General features: G+C 39.8%; 1 protein-coding gene across 7 annotated transcripts in view; it reads left to right on the top strand.

Annotated features, from left to right (window-relative positions):
- The first annotated feature begins 6,157 nt into the window (after positions 1-6,157).
- itpr1b (inositol 1,4,5-trisphosphate receptor, type 1b) overlaps positions 6,158-20,625 on the top strand; it is an 81,150-nt gene continuing 66,682 nt past the window's right edge. For all 7 annotated transcript variants that reach the window (XM_013909229.1, XM_013909228.1, XM_013909226.1 and 4 more), the window contains exons 1-3: positions 6,158-6,343; positions 7,379-7,492; positions 13,569-13,639. In XM_013909229.1, coding sequence (XP_013764683.1) covers positions 7,401-7,492; positions 13,569-13,639 — 163 coding nt within the window. In that variant the 5' untranslated portion in view covers positions 6,158-6,343; positions 7,379-7,400. The remainder of the gene's footprint in view (positions 6,344-7,378; positions 7,493-13,568; positions 13,640-20,625) is intronic.

Here is a 20,625-nt window from a genome sequence, read left to right as displayed (position 1 = left end):
TTCGCTCCCTTCTTCCACGAGTCTTTTGTCCTGTCTCTCTCCCCTCACCCCCAACCATTCCCAGCTGATGCCCCTCCCTGAGCCTGGTTCTGCTGGAGGTTTCTTCCTGTTAAAAGTGAGTTTTTCCTTCCCACTGCTGGCAAGTGCTTGCGCATAATTTGGGGTTTTCTCTCTGTTATTGTAGGGTCTCCACCTTACAGAATAAAGCAGCTTGAGGTGACTCATGCTGCGATTTGGCGCTATATAAATAGACTAGAATTGAACTCAGAGATGAATAGAAGAGTACAGTGCTGTCAGAGCACTCAGTCTTCCTTTAAGAACAATTCTTCATTCTTCTATATAATATGTCTGTTTTCATCATGACACCTCTGTTTCACTGCCCCCACTTTGATTTGGCCTGATAGGCTTTACCTAAATGTCTTGCCTGGTGTAGCTCGAAAGGACAAAAGATAAGGTACACCTTGATCCTTATGTGAGCAATGCATCACATTGATAAAGGAGCGAGACACTATTTAAGGGTGAATGAACAGTGGAGAAATTACAACTGGCAGTCCATTTGTTCAGAAGTGGGGCACCTCTCTGATGAGGGAGCAGATGTCCTTGTCTTGAATCCCGCAGCCAAATCAAGGGGAAAAGAAAAAATGACAGATATCTGCGGGGCCTCATATGTCAAAGGCATTTCAAATTCCAGTTTGGGACACATTTTAAAACTCTTGACTTTGTTGTTTCAGTGTTAAGAGAAGACATATTTTAATCTGCAGTCTCTTTCAACAACACGTCAGATAACTAATAAAGGTTATCTTATCTTATTAATTCTAATGTGTTTTAAAGAACTTGACAACACCTGACTAGCTGTGCTCTCTCAGATTGTAGCAGAACACATAAAACATTGGCCTTTGTGCTGACATAATTGTCGAATGTGTGAAATAAGTTGTTTTTTGTTCTCATTGAAGCCATCAGAGCAAAGTATCTCAACGTTCAATAGGACTGCTGGCTGCTCTTCTAAGGAGTTGCAGTAGTTTTTTTCCTTTCCTCCCCCTGTCGTGCTCTGATCTAGCGGAGTAAATTGCAATTTGCAGTTTCACTTCAGTGTTAAAGGAAGGTAGCGTTAAAGAGGGTTTTCAACGTGGCTCCTCCCTTCACAGATGTGAAGTTAAATTTGGCCCAGGGCACCTGCAGCAAGCTCAGCAGGAAGTTCTGGAGCCCAAGAAGCACCCGCCTCCACAGCTGCACTCAGTACTGATCAGAACACCACATATGTGCATTTTTTCTACTCTTACATACAACAAGTTGTTAACCAGACCTGTCCTTTGGAGTGTATTATTACTTTAGGAAATGCTTCAGCGAAACGTCACACCATTATCAGTGTGACTTAAATTGAAGGGCGACTCTTGAAAGGATGGATATCAGTTTTAGAGAACCTGAAAATAACCGGTTTAATCACAACCTCACTTATGCCAAGGATTTCCACTGATATAATCACTGTCATTATTTTCCACTGCAATCACAAGCTTTGCTTAATGACCCGCTGTTTCACAAGTTTAAACGCTTGGTTGAGCAAGAGTGCGTGTCGGCATAAGACGACTCATCTGCAGGCTATTACACTTAAGGATATTTAAATCATGTGCAGCAGTTCACTGAAAAATATAAGCCCCAGTTCCATTATTGGTCTTGTCACATCTTTCCACCATATAACAGAGACTAAGTTTAGTAAGCTGCTACTTTCCAGCATGCAGTGAAAGTGAAGCTGGAGTCCTCCCATCCTCCTGATCCTAATGATTACCCGTCTTTAAAACAGCTTATGGAACATGTTCTCCAGGTTAAATAAGTGACTTCAGACCACTGTCTCCTCCTCCAGATATTGTTTCCCTCAGTGGGACTGGGTCACACAGGAAACTCTGCTAACGTCCACCTGTGCACATCAGACGCCTGGGAGACATATGGATACGGTGTGTCATATTGATTATGCCGTAACCAAGGTGACGTGGTGAAGTGATCCTCTGGTCTGTGCACATTGCTTTTGAAGAGGAGACTCATCGGCCATGAAATATCCAAAGCACACTTCTATCTAGATGCTATCAGACTCACTGTTACATTTTTTTTTTTAGAGTGAGTGGGTTACATTTGCTATAAATTGAATATAGATCCAGCACAAAATGATTTTTCTTATATGAAAAAAAAATCACAAGGCCTAATTAGAAAATCTCTGCAGCTGGTCTAATCAGACTATTTCCATTGGGGATATGCAGGCCATTATACCAGCATAATTATCTGGTATTTTTAGGGAGGTAGATCTCTACTTTATGCCCCAGTGTCTTACTAATACCTGTTGTCTTACAGGCTATAAAATAGCTAGGATCTGTATTTCTTTACAGCTTTGAGATGAAAAAAAATCTCTTATCTTATCTCCTTCTGGTTAATTATGTTCTCCTATTTCACTTCTTTTGCTGTCATTGGTCAACCACTAAGCACGTACAGGAAGCTTCCTCCGAGCAGCTTGCTTTCATGCATCGTTGGGGCTGCCAACTACCCTGCTTACCACTTGTCTGCATGTGGTTCTGTGTGTGCAATCTGACTAAAACTGAAGTACCATGTGTGGACTCGACTCCACGGGGGTGTGATGTCATTCACAGCCTGCATACGTCACGTACTGAAAAAGGCTGGGAGACCAGGAGAGGAAAGCAGATTGTTGTCTCTTTTCAGACTTTGCAAGAAGATCCTGTGCTCAGTTAGTGTGTTTTTACACCACATTTGTTTACGGCACATTTGTTTACGCCATCTGCCGCACAGTTGTGCATGTTGCATGCTGATATTGACTAAGCTATTGGTTTAGGAAGTCCAATAAAAATAATTTCCGTTGGGATTCAGAAGTAGTATTAAAAAAGCACCAGGAGTCAGCCAACCTAAAACAGAAATGAGCCTTTATAAGCTGATGCAACAAACTGAGAAACACAAAGCAAGAACCTGGTAGAGAGGCTACACAAAACAGGGTAAAGAAGGGACTAGTACATGCACACACATACACACTGGGTGACTGGTGATTAGGCATAGGTGGGAAATAAATACGTGAAGCTAAGACAGTGGGACAGGCAGTCATGGAGGATGGAAAGGAAGAAATAGTATCACAACAGGACACATAATAAAACATGCCGTCAAAGTAAAAACAGGAAATAACTAACTTCACTTCTTAGTGTTAGAAAATACCACTGCAAAAGAATCTCGAAACAAAACCAAACAAAGAAGTATAACAGGAACCATGACAGTGAAGTTCTACCAGTATTCTACATTTAGCTTGAAATTGCTAATAAGTCATTATCTGTGGTTCTTGCTCCCAGTGGCTTCATGCCTTGAGTGGTTTCCTGTCCCAGATCCACAACACCAATAAGAGAGTGATAGGGTTACAGAGCCCTCCTTTCCTCCTTTTTTTCAACACTGTAGAGCTGATGTGGACTTGGGAACTTAACGTTATAACAGTGAACACTCTGTCACCAAGAAATGATCTAAACTGAGCTGTTGCCTTTTAATATATCTTTTCCTCAATTTCCCCTATTTTGCTTGTATACCATCATTTCTGATGAATGCGGGGCTTGGTTTCGCAAGCGTGGCCCACACAGGGCCTATCAGAGGCTCAGAAGAGAATACTACCAGCCATTGTGCCTACACATTGCTGCAAAGGGAAGGCCTGGAATCTGCATGAGAATACTCGCTGTAACACATGCACAATGATGAGTCTCACAATCTCTGCTCCCACACAGATGGTCGCTGCATTTTGTCATCCCACTGTCTCCTTTGCACTCCCAGCATGCAGATGTTGTATTTGCTAATTTGATAGTCATTTGTAAATTTAGTGCATCTCCGTCAGCTACGAGATGAATCACCCGTCCTTCCAACCAATCTTGGGTTCTTGTCCACGACCCTTAAATTACACGAGAGATCAAGCTGTCTCCACACCTATCCTGCCTCATATCTATCTATACCGCGGAGTCTGTTGTGTTCATGCATCCTATGTGTGAGTGTGTGTGTGTGTCTTCCTGGAGGACGTGACTTCTTCACGTTAAAGGAGGCTACTAGAATTAAAACGCTGACCAAAGGAACCCAGAGAATAAAGAGGGCACTGTGTTAACCAAGCTACAAATCAAGCCATTTCTGACATCGTTTTCTGCAATTCACAAAACACAGCAGCAGTTGTGTCCAGTTTTATATTTATAAACTTCCTCCCTAGCCAGTCGTCTGTACAGTGTATCCATGACAACTGAGTACTCAGTGATTTGTGTTCAACTTCACTTAATGTCAAATTCAACCAAAGCTTCTAAATATTTTAAAGTAAAGAAAGGTTAGTGTCTGATGTCGTGAAGTCCTGACAGTGATGCTGAGAGACAAGTCACCCACCTCCCATCTGTCCCCCAATGATTCGGGCAGTCTGTTTTTACATTGTGGTTTTTAATGCTCTTTTGATCGAGATTGTTTCATAGTTGGGTAACGATGATGGATTGGACAGCCGTTAAGCTGGAAGAGCAATTCACTGTACAGAAAGTGATGTAACACACGCAGTAATAATAAGTGGTTTTGTACAAGTAGACTGCGAGATGTGGTCAACACAAAGAATACAGAGCATCAGAGCATGAATATCAGAGGGGTTTTGGCCTTAGATAGCTCTACTACATAACAACATGCAGCCATTTACATCTGAAAGACCCCACTGTGTGTGTAAAAAGCAAATGTGGAATGTAGAAAGTGAAAAGAAGCACTTTTATGGTAATGGACACTTATCCAACCCCATTTAGTCCTCTTACAATCTCTCCACATCCGGTAGCTAAGAAACCAAATCAAGAGCTAATTGATGGGCTTGGTTAATACCACTGGGCCCATTTTTGGGATGAAAGTGCTCTTTCTCCTCATACATCTCTTGCTTCCTCATTGAAATTGCAATTATGACTCATTATGAATTAATCAAGCTTTTAAGGATTTTCAGATATTCGTGTTTTGGAAGAATTGCTAGGATCACTTTAAGGACTTTCTCCTTCCTATTTTTTTTTATTAATCTTTGTAAATTTGGCATCTGGCAGTGCTTACAACTATTTCAGTGCACAGAAGAGTCTGTTCCAGTTCAGTAGCCTAAAATGACACACTGTGGTTTTACTGGGTCGCTGCAAAAAAAAAAAAAAAAAAATAGATCACTCAAAATTGACTGAGAGAGACTGAGGTTGTGAGGTTGCCAAAGCTTACCTTACAAATTTAAAAACTTGTTGGCAAGTAGGCAGGTCCATCTCTGTTTCTAGGATGCATAGACCATTTAATTTAATGGAAGCAAAGCAAATAAATACATTACAAACCCAGGAATCTGACTGCTTGCGACTGAATCAGTGTTCCTGACAGGAGGCTGCCCACACAATGGATGTCTTTATCTCGTGTCCTTTCACTTTGGCATGCACAGCATGACCCCCTCTTTACAAGGCAGTGTGGTTGCCTCTGTTTTTGACATCATATACGTAAAATAATGTTGACACTAAAAAATCAAACAAACAAAAAAACAAGTCACATGCATGTGACCCCCCCAGAGATATGTTTACTAGTCCAGAACACGTGTCTATGGGTTTTATTTGTATTCAAAAGGCTTACGGCATGTAATATTATGGACGTTTTATCAGTGTTAGTTATGGGGTGGCTGTAGCTCAGGCGGTAGAGCAGGTCGTTTGCTTATCCGAAGGTTGTAAGTTCGATATCCTGACTGCTCCAGTCTACATGCCAAATGGGCATGATACTAACCCTGAGTTGCTCTCTGATGCATCTCTTGGAATATCAATGTTAGATAGAAAGAGTGTTAGTGTTAGGAAAGTTATGTAATGTGCTTTGAGTGCTCGGATAGAGTACCATTTATCTACAGAGTATTTAAAAGACACCAGAGTTTCTTCATTCTTATGGCTAATTATACATTTTAAAAATATATACATATTTTACTTTTTTATTATTATGCCACTGGGCATGAATACATTGTATTTATTTACAATAATTAAGGTCACGTATTTCCGCTCCAGGTTGAAAATTGTTTCTGTTTTTGAGTTAAATGCCTAAAGAACTACATTACCCAAGAAGCACTGCCGTATTATAAATAGTAACGAAAGGGGCGTTCCTGCAGTGACATGTGGAGGAGGTAAGAAGAGGATTGTTGCCGAGGACGCATTCAGCTGTCAGAGATAACGTCGCTCAGGCTGCTCTTACCTGGAGTTTCACTGCCATGGACTTAACCGAGGATAGGACTGTGGAAATTATCCCGTGCTGACCCACTTCTTCCCGCGGTTCTCTCTGCCTCTATCCTTTGACGCCTTCATTTTAGTTCTGTCAGGTAAAGTCCTTGCCTGTGCGCGCTAGTTTTTTTTTTTCCAGGCTCGGGCTTTGTTCATTTTGTCACTGAGATGCAAGCATCCCTGTCAAGGAAGTAGCCCACGCGCTCGTTTGTTTCTGTTGTCTTGCTGCAGCTCGTGCGACCTGACATGTAATGTAGCTAGAATGCTCGTGCAACTCGGTTCAAATGTGCCACGAGACGTTTAAATTAGTTTACGTGCTTTGGCACAGGGCAGTAGAGAAGGGAATAGAAAGTTTACATGTCTAGCGTGGATTGAGACTTCTGATTTCATTTTTTTAAATTTTAATCTTTTATTATTTTTGGTAAATGTCTCTGTTCCTTCACAATCACATCCAGGACTATAAATATGTTTGCCCCTTAGTGATGTTTGATGCTACAGTGTTACAGACAATGAGCTTCTCAGTCTGAAATGATGGTGACATAGGTTTTGGGTGGTTCTTAGTAACTGCAAAAATCACAGATTATATAGACCACAGAAGGTATAGCTGGTGGTCTTTCATTCGAGCTGAGGTCTCGTAGCCTGAAAACAAACAGGTCACCTAAATACCAGACCTATTGCTTTCACCCAGCTATAACAGCACAATACACATGAAGCCTTTTACTGTTTCATTTCTAACAAATCTATGAACGAATATTGCATAAATATGTACAAGCTGTACTGTTAGGCAGAACTGGCAACAAAATAAAGCCATGCAAGGGGAATGGACGGCTTTGTAGTTCAGTTATTTGTGGTTAATGTTTATAATAGTAGTTTTTGTTATAGCCATTGGTGATTTTGCAGTAGGTGGTGCTCTGAGAATGGCCTAAAAAATCAAGTAGACAAACTATGGGTAGCAAAATCATAAAGGTAATAATAGTTTAAATAGGTGATCATAACCACTGCAGCTTACAGCATAGGTACACCTGAATTGTATTACTGCATGAAATGATTTAAATGTCTTAAATAAGTATGGCTTGCTTGTATTTGCTGTCTGTCATGATTCTTTAAATTCTCATGTTGTCAACCTTCTGCAGGTGTTATCACCACAGAGAAACCATGTCAGACAAAATGTCCAGTTTCCTCCATATCGGGGACATCTGTTCCCTGTATGCAGAAGGCTCCACCAGTGGATTTATCAGCACTTTAGGGTAAGCCTTCCTGTGTTTATCTTAATTTTCAGTACTCCTCCACCATCTCCCTATTCCAACACACTGCAAAACGAACAAACTAACCCATGTAATGAATGAGTTGTTTCGAGCCAAGGCCAAAAGACCCAAGTGTTGTTTTTCTTTAAGTATCTCACCCAATTTTCTTTCATAAGCTTCACTTATAATGTACAACATGAATGGCGATACCAATGTATATATTGGCCTCTAACAAATATCAGATTGGCCAGTCTTTAGTCAACATAAAAAAGGTGATAGTGAATAACTGATTTAACCAAAATTAATGAAAAAGAAAGATGAGGTTTTTTCAGGTGTTTCCAGTTCAGTTGAGTTATTGCAGAGACTGGGATAGAAAAATATTTGGACTAGGCAGGAAAACGTAACAGGATTGGTCCTTTGGAGGCTTTATTTTGCACACTGTTTAGCCTGTCTTGCAGATGGCCAGGCATCAATATTTTAGCTCAAATATTAGTACAGTAATGGGTAGAACTTGTTCGTTATGCTGCAGTTTTGTTGCTTGGTTTTACCAGCAGTGGCTGGTAAATGGTGTCTCTTAGTAAATTATTTAAAATAGAACACAGTATCTACCAGCTCTAGCAGCTTTTACAGAAGACGCTGATACACCGTGCTTGTAATCTTCAAATTTAAGGACATCTATGCTGTGTGTATCTGATGTGTTGCAACTTATTTCAGTCAAATGTGTAGCTTTTCTTATCTATGAATACACAGCAACATACCATGTCACTCTGGATAACTGTGTCAGTCCAGTGTTCTCTCTGAGAAGTGCTAGGTCCTGTAGTTGTAGCTTTATTTATTTATTTTGTGTTTGCTTGCTGTTCTGTGCCTGAAATTACTCTCCCGGTACATGCTGAGTACCATGTTTTCAACTAGTTGACATCCCCACTCCTTCCTAATTGTAGGCAGTGAGTTAAAAGTGCATCTCATTATGTGGAAATTGAGAAAGTCTTGACACACAACTGGCACACAGAGGAAAAACAGAAGGCTAAAAGAGGAACAGCGGGCGATCATTGATGTGAATGTTCCTGTCCAGCGTCTGGCATCTTAGGCTTCAGCACCCAGAATTAGCCTGTTTCTCTCCCTCCTGCTTCTTTCTGTTTGCTGTCCTGGGGAGTTTGTTTTTCTTCTCCTGAGGTGAAAATGGGCACAGCATCTGTATTGTCCTGTCCTCCCTCTCCCTTTTAAGAGCTGCAGTTTTTCTGCTTTTGCCTTGTCACTATTTCAGTTTGCCGTTTACCAGAGGATGAGTCGAGCCCTTCTCCTTGCCTTCAGACGCTATGCTCTTAAACAATTTTAGTGTTATGCGTCACCTACCATAGCAACAAATGTGAGCACAGCTTTGAAGGCTACCACCATGACGGAGCTTGTCAATTTTCCTATCTTGTGTTGTTATGCCAAGTAATCCCCCCTCCCAGCCCATCCGCTTCTGTGAGCGCTCTCTGTTAAAGGGAATAGCTTAGAGGACGTACCTATAAATAGATTTATTGTATTAAGTGTTGCACTCCTGAGAGACAGGTGCATTTACCTGGATCACGACTGGTGCGGGAAGGCTGACAATCAATGATAGTGTAGCCCTGAAGGCCACTTTCTGCCCTTGGATTTCACTGACTCCTGAGTTTCATGTTTCTTTTGGAGCTCGGCCCATCGGTGCATCAGTGTGATCGAGGTGATCAGCTTTTCATTTCTGCAGCGAAGTTTCTCACGACATGTGACTTCTGCATCGTCACAGGGCTCCTGCAGTGTGCAAGTGTGTACAGAATGACCTATAAAAAGATGCACCTGAATCAACCTGCTCGTGCATCCTACACAAGTGTCCTCTTTGTGCTGATATACTGTCTTATAGTTATCCCAGGGGCTTCCCCTGAATTGTAATTATCGTACTACTGACTTTAAATTTGTGCTTTCACTGGAGGTTGATGATTTAGAAAACTATGATTCAAAGAGGAATAATGTTCCCAAAATAGAGGCCCTGAAAGACAGGAGAATTGCTTACAGCTTATAATTTTAAGCTACAGGAATGATTTCAGCAACTTCTCAAACCCCTTTGAAATGTGGTGGTTTACACTGTTTGGATTCTAAAAAAAGGCTTTCAGACACCTAATATCTGTCCAGTTCTTTGAACTCAGGTGTCACATCTGAACTTGGACAGATTTCTCTTTTGCAGCAAAGGGAGTGCTGACAGTAAGGCTGAAACTGTCAATGTACTGGTCAGTCTGTGTTCCCACCTTCACCTATGGTGATAAATTGTGGATGGTACCCCAAATGATACGATAAATAGATACAAAGCAGCAAAAATATCTGCAAAGATTACCTGGGCTCAGCCTTAGGTTGAGGAGCTTAGTTATTTGTGAGTGGGTAAGAATAGATTTGCTTCTCCTCTGCATCAGAAGAAATTTGAGGTAGCTAGGATGCCTCCAGGGACATCATCTAGATGAGGTCATTAAGGTGAGTCCCACTGGAAGGAGACTCTGGGGCAGACCCAAGACATGCTGGAGAGATTGTGTGTCTTTGCTTGCTTGGGAACATTTTAGGGACATCATAAAAAAGATTTGTCATGACAATGAAACTTGTATTTCTTCTGACTCACAGAGCTGTGACAGAGCAGAATTAATATTGCATATACTGTTGTGTCAGATTAATTCATCTATGATTGTAGAAGCATGTAAAATACGGAGGAAAGTAGCAGTTAGTAATTAGTTTCAAGCAACCAATTTATTTATATAGCACTTTCAGACAACTCCCAGCTGAAAACAAAGTGCTGTACACTTGACACACCAAAAAACAATACCTTGAATAAGTTAAAAAATGTGTATTATTACAAGCTACTAATGCTGGGATGGGGCTCCTCTGTTATATTTGAGCTGGCAAGACATTAAGTGTTTACACCTTGGACGTCTACTAGAGTTAACCTTGCTTCTCTATTCTGAACTGAGCAGTTGCTTTCACATTTCAGGTCTGCTTTCAGAACAGAATGATTGGGTGTGCATCAAAAGTCATAGTGAGAGCAGCCTCTGCCTATATACACATTATTGCCAAAATTATTCTCCCACCCATCCAAATCATTGAATTCAGGTGTTCCAATCACATCCATGGTCACAGGTGCATTACATCAACCTAGTACCTAGGCATCAGCTCAGTGAATTCCAGCGTGGTACCGTGATAGGACGTCACCTGCGCAACATGTCCATTCATGACATTTCCTTGCTACTAAATATTCTACAGTCAGCTGTTAGTGGTAGTGGGAGTGATTGGGAACAACAACAACCCAGCCACTAACTTGTAGACCACGTAAAATCACAGACTAGGATCAGAAGATGTTGAGGAACATCATGTGTAGAGGTCACCAATTTTCTGCAGAGTGAGTTGCTATAGACCTGCAAACTTCATGTGGCCTTCAGATTACTTCAAGAACAGTGTGTAGAGAACTTTATGGAATTGGTTTCCATGGCTGAGCAGCTGCATCCAAGCCTTACATCACCATTGCAATGCAAAGTGTTGAATGCAGTGGTGTAAAGCATGTTGCCGCTGGACTCTAGAGCAGTGGAGAGATGTTCTCTGCAGTAATGAATCACAATTCTTCAACTGGCAATCTGATGGCCGAGTCTGGGTTTGCTGGTACGAGGATTGGTATAAGAATAATTTCAGACTGCATTGTGCCAAGTATAAAGTTTGGTGGAGGGTGGGTTTTTCAGGAGTTAGCCTCAGCCCCTTCTGTAAAAGAAACTCTTAATCCTTTGTCATTTAGAGACATTTTGTACAATTTCATTCTCCCAACTTTGTGGGATCAGTTTGGGGATGGCCCCTTCTTTTTACCACAACACTATTCACTAGTGCACAAAGCAAGGTCCATGAAGACATGGATGGGTGAGATTGGTGTAAAAAACTTCACTGGCCTGCACAGAGTCCTGACCTCAACCTTAGAACACATTTGGGATGAATTAGAGCGGACTCAGGCCTTCTTGTCCAACATCAGTGTCTAACCTCACAAATGTATTTCTGGAAGAGTGGTCAAAAATTCCCAGCAACCCACTCCTGAACCTTGTGGAACAGCTAAGGCTGATATAGCTGCAAAGGTCGGACTGACAACATATTAAGCCCTATGGATTAAGAATGGGATGTCACTCAAGTTCATATGGCTGTGAAGGCAGATGAGCGAATATTTTTGGCAATATAGTGTAGCTTACTGGAGCTACCATCTGGAATCTATTCTAATGGTCATCAAACAATCTTTATTGATAAATACTGAAGTGTTAAAACTCATCATTAAGGGTACAGTGGAGTCTAAAACAGTGTACGGTGAACTTTGACCGGTCAGTGCAGTACCCCTAAGTTAAGTCAATTTCAGGGGTTTTTTTTGTGTGTCTATTTTTCTTTTTTCTTTTTTTTCTTTTTGATGTTCTGCGCATTCGCACTGAGGTGATTAAAGTTGGTCAGCACATGCTTAAGTGTCCCACAAATCCAGGCCAGTGAGTCAACATTCACAGCACTCATAGATTCTGGATATTTGGTCGAGGGATGTACACTAGTAGTTAAGTCCATGTTTAAAAGTTGCTACCTTTGGGAGTTGGCACCAGAAATACTACAAATATAAACAAATTATTCTATAAATGCATAAAAGCATTAGAGCATTGGTTTTAAGATTTTATGATGCCACTGTCTCTATAAGGGGTTGCAGCCCTGACTGAAGGCTATGCCCCCTACCCTTTGTGTGAAGGGTTTAAACAAGCTAGGTGAAGAGTAAGTGCATGACACTTGTGTAAACCAGCACAGTTCTGCAGTACTTTAAATGAAGAAAATGAGAGCATCTATATAGGCTGTGTCAGGGTAAAGCAGCAATATGACCAGTCAACTAAAGCAATTTGTAACCACCTTTGATACAGCTATGTTGATGCTAGCATGCAAGAAAAGCGGGATACTGCTGCTAGCATTCCTTACATTTGCACACTTGGGGTGTTTGTTCCTGTGTGTGTGTTTGTGTGTGTGCGTGCCTGCATAATTCTGTGATGGCATAAACAGAAACATGTGTGGCCTATATTCCATACATTTAAAGCATTAAATTTGATTATTAAAGTATGTCTCTTCAATACTCATGCACTGTTTGCATGGTCAGTATTTAACCTTTTCCGGTAGATTATGCTTTTCGGTATTTTGAGTGTTTTGCTGTTAGACTTCTTCTCCATTTTTGGCTTGTTTAAACGATTTTTGAATTGTTAAGACATCAGAAAGCCTTTAATTGTCATTGTACTTGGCATTACAGTGAATTTAGGTGTTCTGCTCTAATGTGGTGCTTTAAAATAAACACATACATAAAATATATTTAAAATACATAAAATGACATATGTTTAAGTGCACAGTATAAAACCGTTATGGAGCTATCTTTATTTGTTGGGAGCGATTACTGGATTTGGAAGCTGTGAGTGAATCTGGTACCTCTGGATTTCATGGATCAGTAACGCCTACAGAAGGCAGCAGTTCAAACAGATGGTGACCTGGGTGAGACGGTCTTTGATAATGTTTTGGGCTCTGCAGAGAATGTGGCTGTTCAAAATGCCTGTCCAAGCAGCATCCCTAATTTTGACTATAAACAGTTAAGATACAGCCACAAGATTTGCATACCTCATTCCCATGAAACGCCAACTTGTGGCCGGAAGTTATTGAGTTGGTAGCTATATGTTACTAGTTCAAGGCCACACAATAACCATTTTTGTCTCTACAGGGCTCCATAGAATATGCTACAGTGAACAAATAAAGTAAAAAGTGTTGGAAACACAATACTTTGCTTATTTAAGAAAAGTTATTTTTTGTTTGTTTTTGTATTCAGTCATATTTTGGGTACATGAGCTGCTTGAATTAGAATAATCCAGATAGTGATGGGTTTTACCTGAATTATCGCCCTAATTTAATATGACTCTCTCATAATATCGTAATATCATTAGGAATGCTGTTATTCAAAAAGTTATTAAACCCTTCTGAGGATAAAAGCAAATTTCATTTGCATATGTCCTTATTGACTCACTCATAATGATGGCTGTCTGTGCAGGCTTGTGGATGATCGCTGTGTGGTACAACCAGATACAGGTGACCTCAACAACCCCCCTAAGAAATTCAGAGGTAAGGTCTAAAAATCACTCGCTTCTCTCTTGATGAACATTTCATGAAATGAGTCTGTGTTGCTGCCATTTTATGCTCACTGCTGCCTTACATTCAAACTGAAAGATTCCGTAGAAACATGCAGGAGAACGCATCAGTCTCACCTGTTACTCATGAGCAAATTGTTTTGTGCTCATTTGTGCCCATGCTCAGGATGGATTATATGCATACATTTTCTGCTTGGATCTTTTATTTAACTATTTAGAAAATGCAGAGTATAATACAACCCCAATAAGTTATATAAGCCCTGTTTGTTTTCAGAACAACTAACAATATATTTTAAATGGTTTGAAATAGTCTTTACTCTTTTTTTTGGATATTAACCCTCACAACTAAAGGTGACTAACTTGGAAGCTGTGTGCACAACTCTTAAAGTATTTTTGTGCTTGTGAAATAATTTCGAGATGGAAAGGGCAATGGTTATACTAGGATGTCGAGTAGGGAAAACCTAGAAGGACTGCGTTGCCATAATTACCTGAAGCTGTTGAGTACTGTTCAGATATACTCTCTTGGCAGCAAAGGGAGTAAGAATACATTTGACATATCATTGTACAGCAAACCCTTTTTAGCTGTGATGGATTCATGAATTTTGCTGTTCATATTACAAATTCTGACCCTATTTTGAGTTGTTTTGCAAGTGTAATGGCACAGCTGCCAAGGACACATCCACTGACTTGTAGCAGTGCTCCTTCCAAACAGATTAAATTGGTCTCATTAGACATGAGAAGCCTAGCAGGACTTCAAGTGTCCCTGTCATGTCTCAATTGATGATCTCTTATGTCAGGTCATCCCTGAGTGATGATATCCAGGAGGAGAATAGTCTGTGCCCAGAGCCAAAAAGCCAAAGATAAACCTGCACATTATTTGACCAAAAGAAAAATCAAGAATGAATAAAAAGAGGTGTCATTTTGATGGTTATCTTCATATAGTGTCAGTACCAGGCAGCCAGAAATGGCTGATCCTTTATACCTACTGGCCTCTGGTAAGCAGTTTCCCGACTAGTACGCTGATGGTTTCAGATTCAAGTCTTCTAGTCTAGCAAGTGTTGTTGTGTGGACATAATAGCTTTGTCTCTATTACGTGTGGTTGTGTTATTGTTCATATATGTAGTTTCTTTCAGGCAGAATGCCAGGCAGCTGTAAACAAAAAGCTTGTCACAGGAACTTGCCGTCCCTGCTTAATAGCAGGGTCTAAACTGACAGCGTGAACACATGCACAGATTAACTAGGAGGCATGTGTCTAAAAATACAATAAGACTGTGTTTTGCTTTTGAACACCAAGTATAGTTCTGCTTTTGATTGTATGCCAACGCTATCAAAGAGGATTTATACATCACCTTCCTCATTCATTGAGATCAGACTGGCTTTGTTAAGAGCTGCGTGAGCTCCAAAAGTGTTTACAAAATATAACCAAAGCCTTTATGATGTGCATTCACGGGCCAACCTATTGTTAGGTACAACAAAAGACTTTCAGTCTTATCATATTTCTTTTTGTTATGCAGATGGTGTTCAGTGTACCTCTCGGATGTAGATAATTTGTGTCACATGCTCTGAATCACTGAGTTTAGCTTCTTCTAGCTTCTCTTTCAGTTTTCATACACATTCTTTAATCGCTGACTTTATTTCCGTGTTTCCTGAAATTAGTCTTAATTCACAACTAAGATTTTTTTAAAAAGCACAGAATATTTTCACTTTAGTCCTTAGAACTCGTCCTGTTCTTCCTTCTAAAACCTGTGAATACCTGATTCAAACTAATTTAGTTCTTTAAATCATGGTATTCTTTTGAAAATGCATTATGCTTTTCATCAGTGTAGCTGTATTGTCTGTTTGGCACTGTGTAGGAAAACACCACACACCACATGCGTGAACCATTTCTTTGTTCAGTTATATTCATAGTTTAGCTATAATTGCTTTCCACATAGCATGCTAACCATAGACTGACCTGATTTACTGAAGCATCAGATTCAAAGTAGAACATTTGCAGCTGTGTGTGATGACATGGGGATCTGATTGAGTCACTATTGGGGGAGTGGAGCATTTTAGGTTTAATAAAATGGTATAATTTTCATAACCACTTAGTGGGAGCAGTCAACCAGGAACTGCTCCAGCCACAATATAAAGTAAATTGTCCTTAGCGGGGTCCTATTCATGTTTTTAACACTTCAGGAATCATGCGGATCTTTTGATTTCTTTACGACAACATTGCCCTCAGGCTACTGCAGTAAAAGTGGCCACAGTTCTGTGGTGGAAATGACAGCTTAGGTTCGGGAACACATTTTGTTTCTGTGAAGTTGGAAGTTAAAACTAGTACACAGAAAAAAATATCCAGAGACGCTGTCTTCTTCTCACAGTCTGAATTACTTTTGTCGTCAGCACACAGTTCAGACACACTACCCTTATGAGTCTTGCACATTTAAAGCCTTATATGCTGCTTTTCTGTACCAGGGAAAATTTGGATGAATAGCAGATAGGCAGCAGTCTTTTATGAGTTTAAACAAGGCCTGCTTTTCCAGCTGAGGATGCAAAGAAATGTGTTCATGTCTGACTGACCTATTCAAATCATATTCAGAGATGTGGTTAATGAATACACTGCAGTAACTGCACAGGGGAACTGTATAAATGTACTTCTGGTATCATGCTAGGGTTCCTTTTATGACATAAACTTACATATATTATCCTAAATAAAATGGTATGTTTAGATTACAGATCATTTTTATGAGTCAAGAAGCAATAAAAAGATTTTTTTTTGGGGGGTGTATTGTGAAGTAATACATAATCCAGCCACAGACAGTAGTATCACCTCTTCTATTAAGGCGAGTGTTCAATAGAAACAGAGTGAAACCAGAGCTAAATCCTGATGTCTTGGTTTGGTAATAATAGAACCTGTAAGCTGTTTAAAAAGTCTTTATCTCAAGGATGTATGTAGGGAACCAGTTTTATTTTAAATCTACGTGGCTATGATATGTGTATGTCAGTCTATGTTCACATACAGGTTAACTCCATGATTGCATGTCATTTTACCTGTGCATATAAAACTTTGTGGGTACAGGAAAGCTTGGCGCTCAGCTCTGCTCACTCGTCCTCTCGTGCACAATATTATGACTGTTTTTGTTGTTAGAAACACAAAATCCAGAAAACTGATAAATATTATATAATTTGAGATGCCATCCAAGCTGCACTTTGCATATAATTAGTAAAAACTGGAATGTGTTGTTGGACTCATTTGTTATTTACCTGAGAAAGAACAGGTAGCAAGATGCTCTAAGGGGGAAAAAGGCAAGAGCAAAAAGCCATGGTTAGCAGGGGAAACGTTTGGTTTTGGCATTTATGTGAATTCTATGCTTCAGACCGCATACTGCATGGGATGTTTTAAAAATGTAAATTTACCTGCCCTGCCACACTGTAAGAAACTGTTCATGACTGCTTTGGGAATTGATGTGATGTAGCATCAGCTGTCTGTGGCATGTGCTGGACAAGCAAGTCAAATCCCTGGAGGCCTCATCTTCTTCTTAACCACCGGACACCTTCAGAGCTCGTTGAGAAGTCTACAATGCAGTGGATCAGAGCTGTTTTGGTGCCCAAAATGTACGTCATGCACCAAAAGTAAAATATTTGAAATAAATGTCCCCATTTCTGTTCTACCTGCTGTTTTAAATACAGCCAAATATTAACTAATGTGTAAGAAAACCCACAAAGAGGTTTTGGCCTTTTAGAATTTCATTTATTACCCTGACTTCTTTCACTTTACTGCTATTTTTTTTTTTAAATTAATTTACCATCAAGTCAGTTAACTTTTGAGCTATTTAACGGTACAGTTAAGTAGGAGAGGGGGTTTTAATCAGTTTCAGCTGCTTTGGTGTTAATGAAATTAACAGGTGCACTAGAGGGGCAACACTGAGACAACACCCAAAATGGTTTTAGAGCTGACATGTTTCCTCCTCATCTTCTTTGACTGTTTTTGCTAGTTTGCATTTGGCTAGGGTCGCTGTCGCTGCTACATGTCTATCAAAAGATTTGGTATCTTTTAATTCCTAACACATTACTCAGTCCCTATCAGGATAAGGGAGTTTTTTCCCCCTATTGAGATGTTTTGAAAATTTTCCCTTTAATTTTTTTCAAGAATGTATGTATACCAATCTTGTTCTTTTTTTCCAGGCTCAGAGTAAACATATTATTTCTTCACAAGTATTTTCAGTAGGGCTTGAGTGCGCATGAGGAATGAAAAATGTGAATTTAAACCATTTAAATGAATGAAAAAGGTTGTTATTTATGACAGCTTTCAGTTGGAAATTAGGAAACCAAAGTCATGAAATCAAGCAAGAGATTGAATTAGAGATGTTTAAGAACCATCACTCAGGCACTGACATCTCCTTTTGAAGTTTGTCATGATTAGCTTGTTAAAGAAACAGGAAATGTTAAGTAATCATTTGGGAAAACACCTACTCTGAGGGTTTTGTTTTGCTCTGTTACATTAGGATGCCTGGGGGAACTACACTGGTAGGCTTAACAGAGCTAAGGCAGAGAGACAGGGACCAATAAAAGAGAAAGAAGCAGTGGTCTTTATGAGTGGAAAAATTACTCACTTGCCCTCATGTTAGCGTAAAAGGGTAATGCATGGGTATTGTACTGGATGCACTGTGTAAGGCCTTCATTTTTTGAAAATATGATTCTCTGTAGAAGTCTCTGTAGCTTCGTCTTACTTCCTAAACCCAGATAAAATTCACAGTTATTACTATGAATCAGGGATCAGGGTTGCCTCACTTCACTCTGTTGGAGCAAATTGCGAGCTATAAATCAGAGGCCAAATGTGAAATTCATTTTCTACAATGCAGTATTTCTAAAACAGGAAATACTTTACCTATTTTTTTTCTTTCATTATTCACTGATGTTACAGAGTAGAATGACGCTACCATTCAGTAAAATGGATCCACTTGTAGTTTTCTGCTATGACAACTTGTGATGCTCTCTAAAATGCCAATGATGACAGGAAAGTGTATATAAATGTCTTTATTTTGTTATTTCAGTGATTTTCCCTTTAAAACCTATATACTTATTGCTCTTTGCATAATAATTGGTTAAGTGTGAAAAAGGTGTGCTTTAGAGTTTTATTGTTCAAAGATTGGATTTGGAGCAGTTAAAAATTTGAATTTTTAACTGCTCTAAAAGAAAGGACTCAATTTCGTTGCTCGTTAGCGATTGTAATGTGTTAGTTTCTTACTTCCATCTCTTTTTGTTTTTCTTTCGCTTTTGGTTGAGCCTAATTGTGGTAAATGCTGTAAAAAATGTAGTCTTTTAGGTAAATTACACTATTTTCTCATGTTATTATCGTTCCTTCAAGCAAATACTTCTCTGCCCATAATATTTAGGTTCTTCCCAGTCTATTTTAGTCTTTTCCTGGCTGCCTACCCCATCAGACAGATGTTTTTGCCACAGCCCACTTTTCTCTGTTGGTCCTTGGCCTCCTGTCATCCTGTCCTCCCTCTTCTACCCATGCCACATGATAGATAACTCTGGGACGCTCCTGCAGTGGCTGCATTTCCAACAGCAGCATCCACTCGGGCTTTAAAAAAACTGTACCACATTTATAGCTCACTGGGTCTCCTGTTCCACTTAGCATATACAGTACAGTGTCTACAGTATACTATAAAGAATTGAGCATGTTTGCTTCTAGTGGGTAATTCAGTCTGACCAGATAAAAGACGATTAATTTACTTCATGTTGCAAACATTATCTATAAATACCTGCAACACAAGTAAATTTTATTTTGTTCTACTGTTATAATCATTACTATTTGTGGATTTAGTAGTTCACTGTTTTGAGGTGTTGTTTTTGAGAGACTGGCAATTTATCCTTAATCTTGACATAAACAGCTAAATGTGAAGATGCTCAGGTCGTCGGTGTCACAGTGAAATCAACCACTGGTTCTTAGATTTAGCAATTTGCAAGCTTCTGTGTTAGCATTTTGTCCATCACTGTGTTACGTGGAGCCACAATTGACCATGTTTGGATGAAATGTTGGATAAGTCATCAGCCAATACTAGCAGCCTGTCCATGTACCGCACAGTCACACATAGCTGATTATTATTGCTATGTAACACTCTAAAAATATTTGTTTATGCCAGCTGCATCTGCCCATATTCCTAACTCTCACATTCTTTAGGAAGTAGGTGTCCATAAAATTCAAAGCTTTTTATACCTAAAGCTTTAAACATGTTTAATGTTGTAAACTTTGAGGGCACTTTAGTGTGTACGTCTGTAGGGATTAACTCTGTTATGGAGCCAAACTGTTTTGGCAATCGGGCCAATCAGCTGACCAGCATTCATTGTGACAGTGGGTGAAATTTATGTTCATACTCGTATCTTACATCAATTGGGTGAATGCTGTAGGAATTCAACCTATTGAGTTCCTGTTTCTTTATTCTTTGCTCCCTTTTAACCATTCACATTTTAAACTGTTCTGTTATTTCTACTAATGCCAGGTACATCTTTTGTTGCTCATAACTTTTATAGTTTTTAAAATATTAAGCTTTTTAACATTTCAACTTGTCATATCTCTTAAACTCCAGAGACATGAGCCATGTGCCAGTATAGCTTCAGACACTACTGACACTGAAAGAACCTTTTTGATACCGTTTACCGTTTTTCCATGAATTTCATTTGTTTCAGGATAGGAAACCTGTCCTTCTCTCAGATTTCAAACTCTGGATTTGAAGCAGTTTTTTCTTTCGTCATATTTCTCTCTGGGATGAGTGTGGGTTTGCCTCATTGGGACGAGCAGGCACCCAGAGAGCGGGCGGTGCAGGTTCGAATCCTACCTGCATGTTTTCCCCGCTCTTGCTCCCTCTGCTTTCTTGACACTCTTCAGTGTACCCTTTCAAATAAAGCCATCTTCAGCAGGCAGTTCAGCTTCTTCAGCTGTTTTCGGGACATGATTTCTGCTACACGGCA

Source organism: Pundamilia nyererei, unplaced genomic scaffold, assembly GCF_000239375.1.
Source record: "Pundamilia nyererei isolate P.nyererei 1_Seehausen unplaced genomic scaffold, PunNye1.0 scaffold00021, whole genome shotgun sequence".
Lineage (NCBI taxonomy): Eukaryota > Metazoa > Chordata > Actinopteri > Cichliformes > Cichlidae > Pundamilia > Pundamilia nyererei.
Note: the sequence above shows the minus strand (reverse complement) of the source record. Positions and strands in the feature narration are given on the sequence as shown.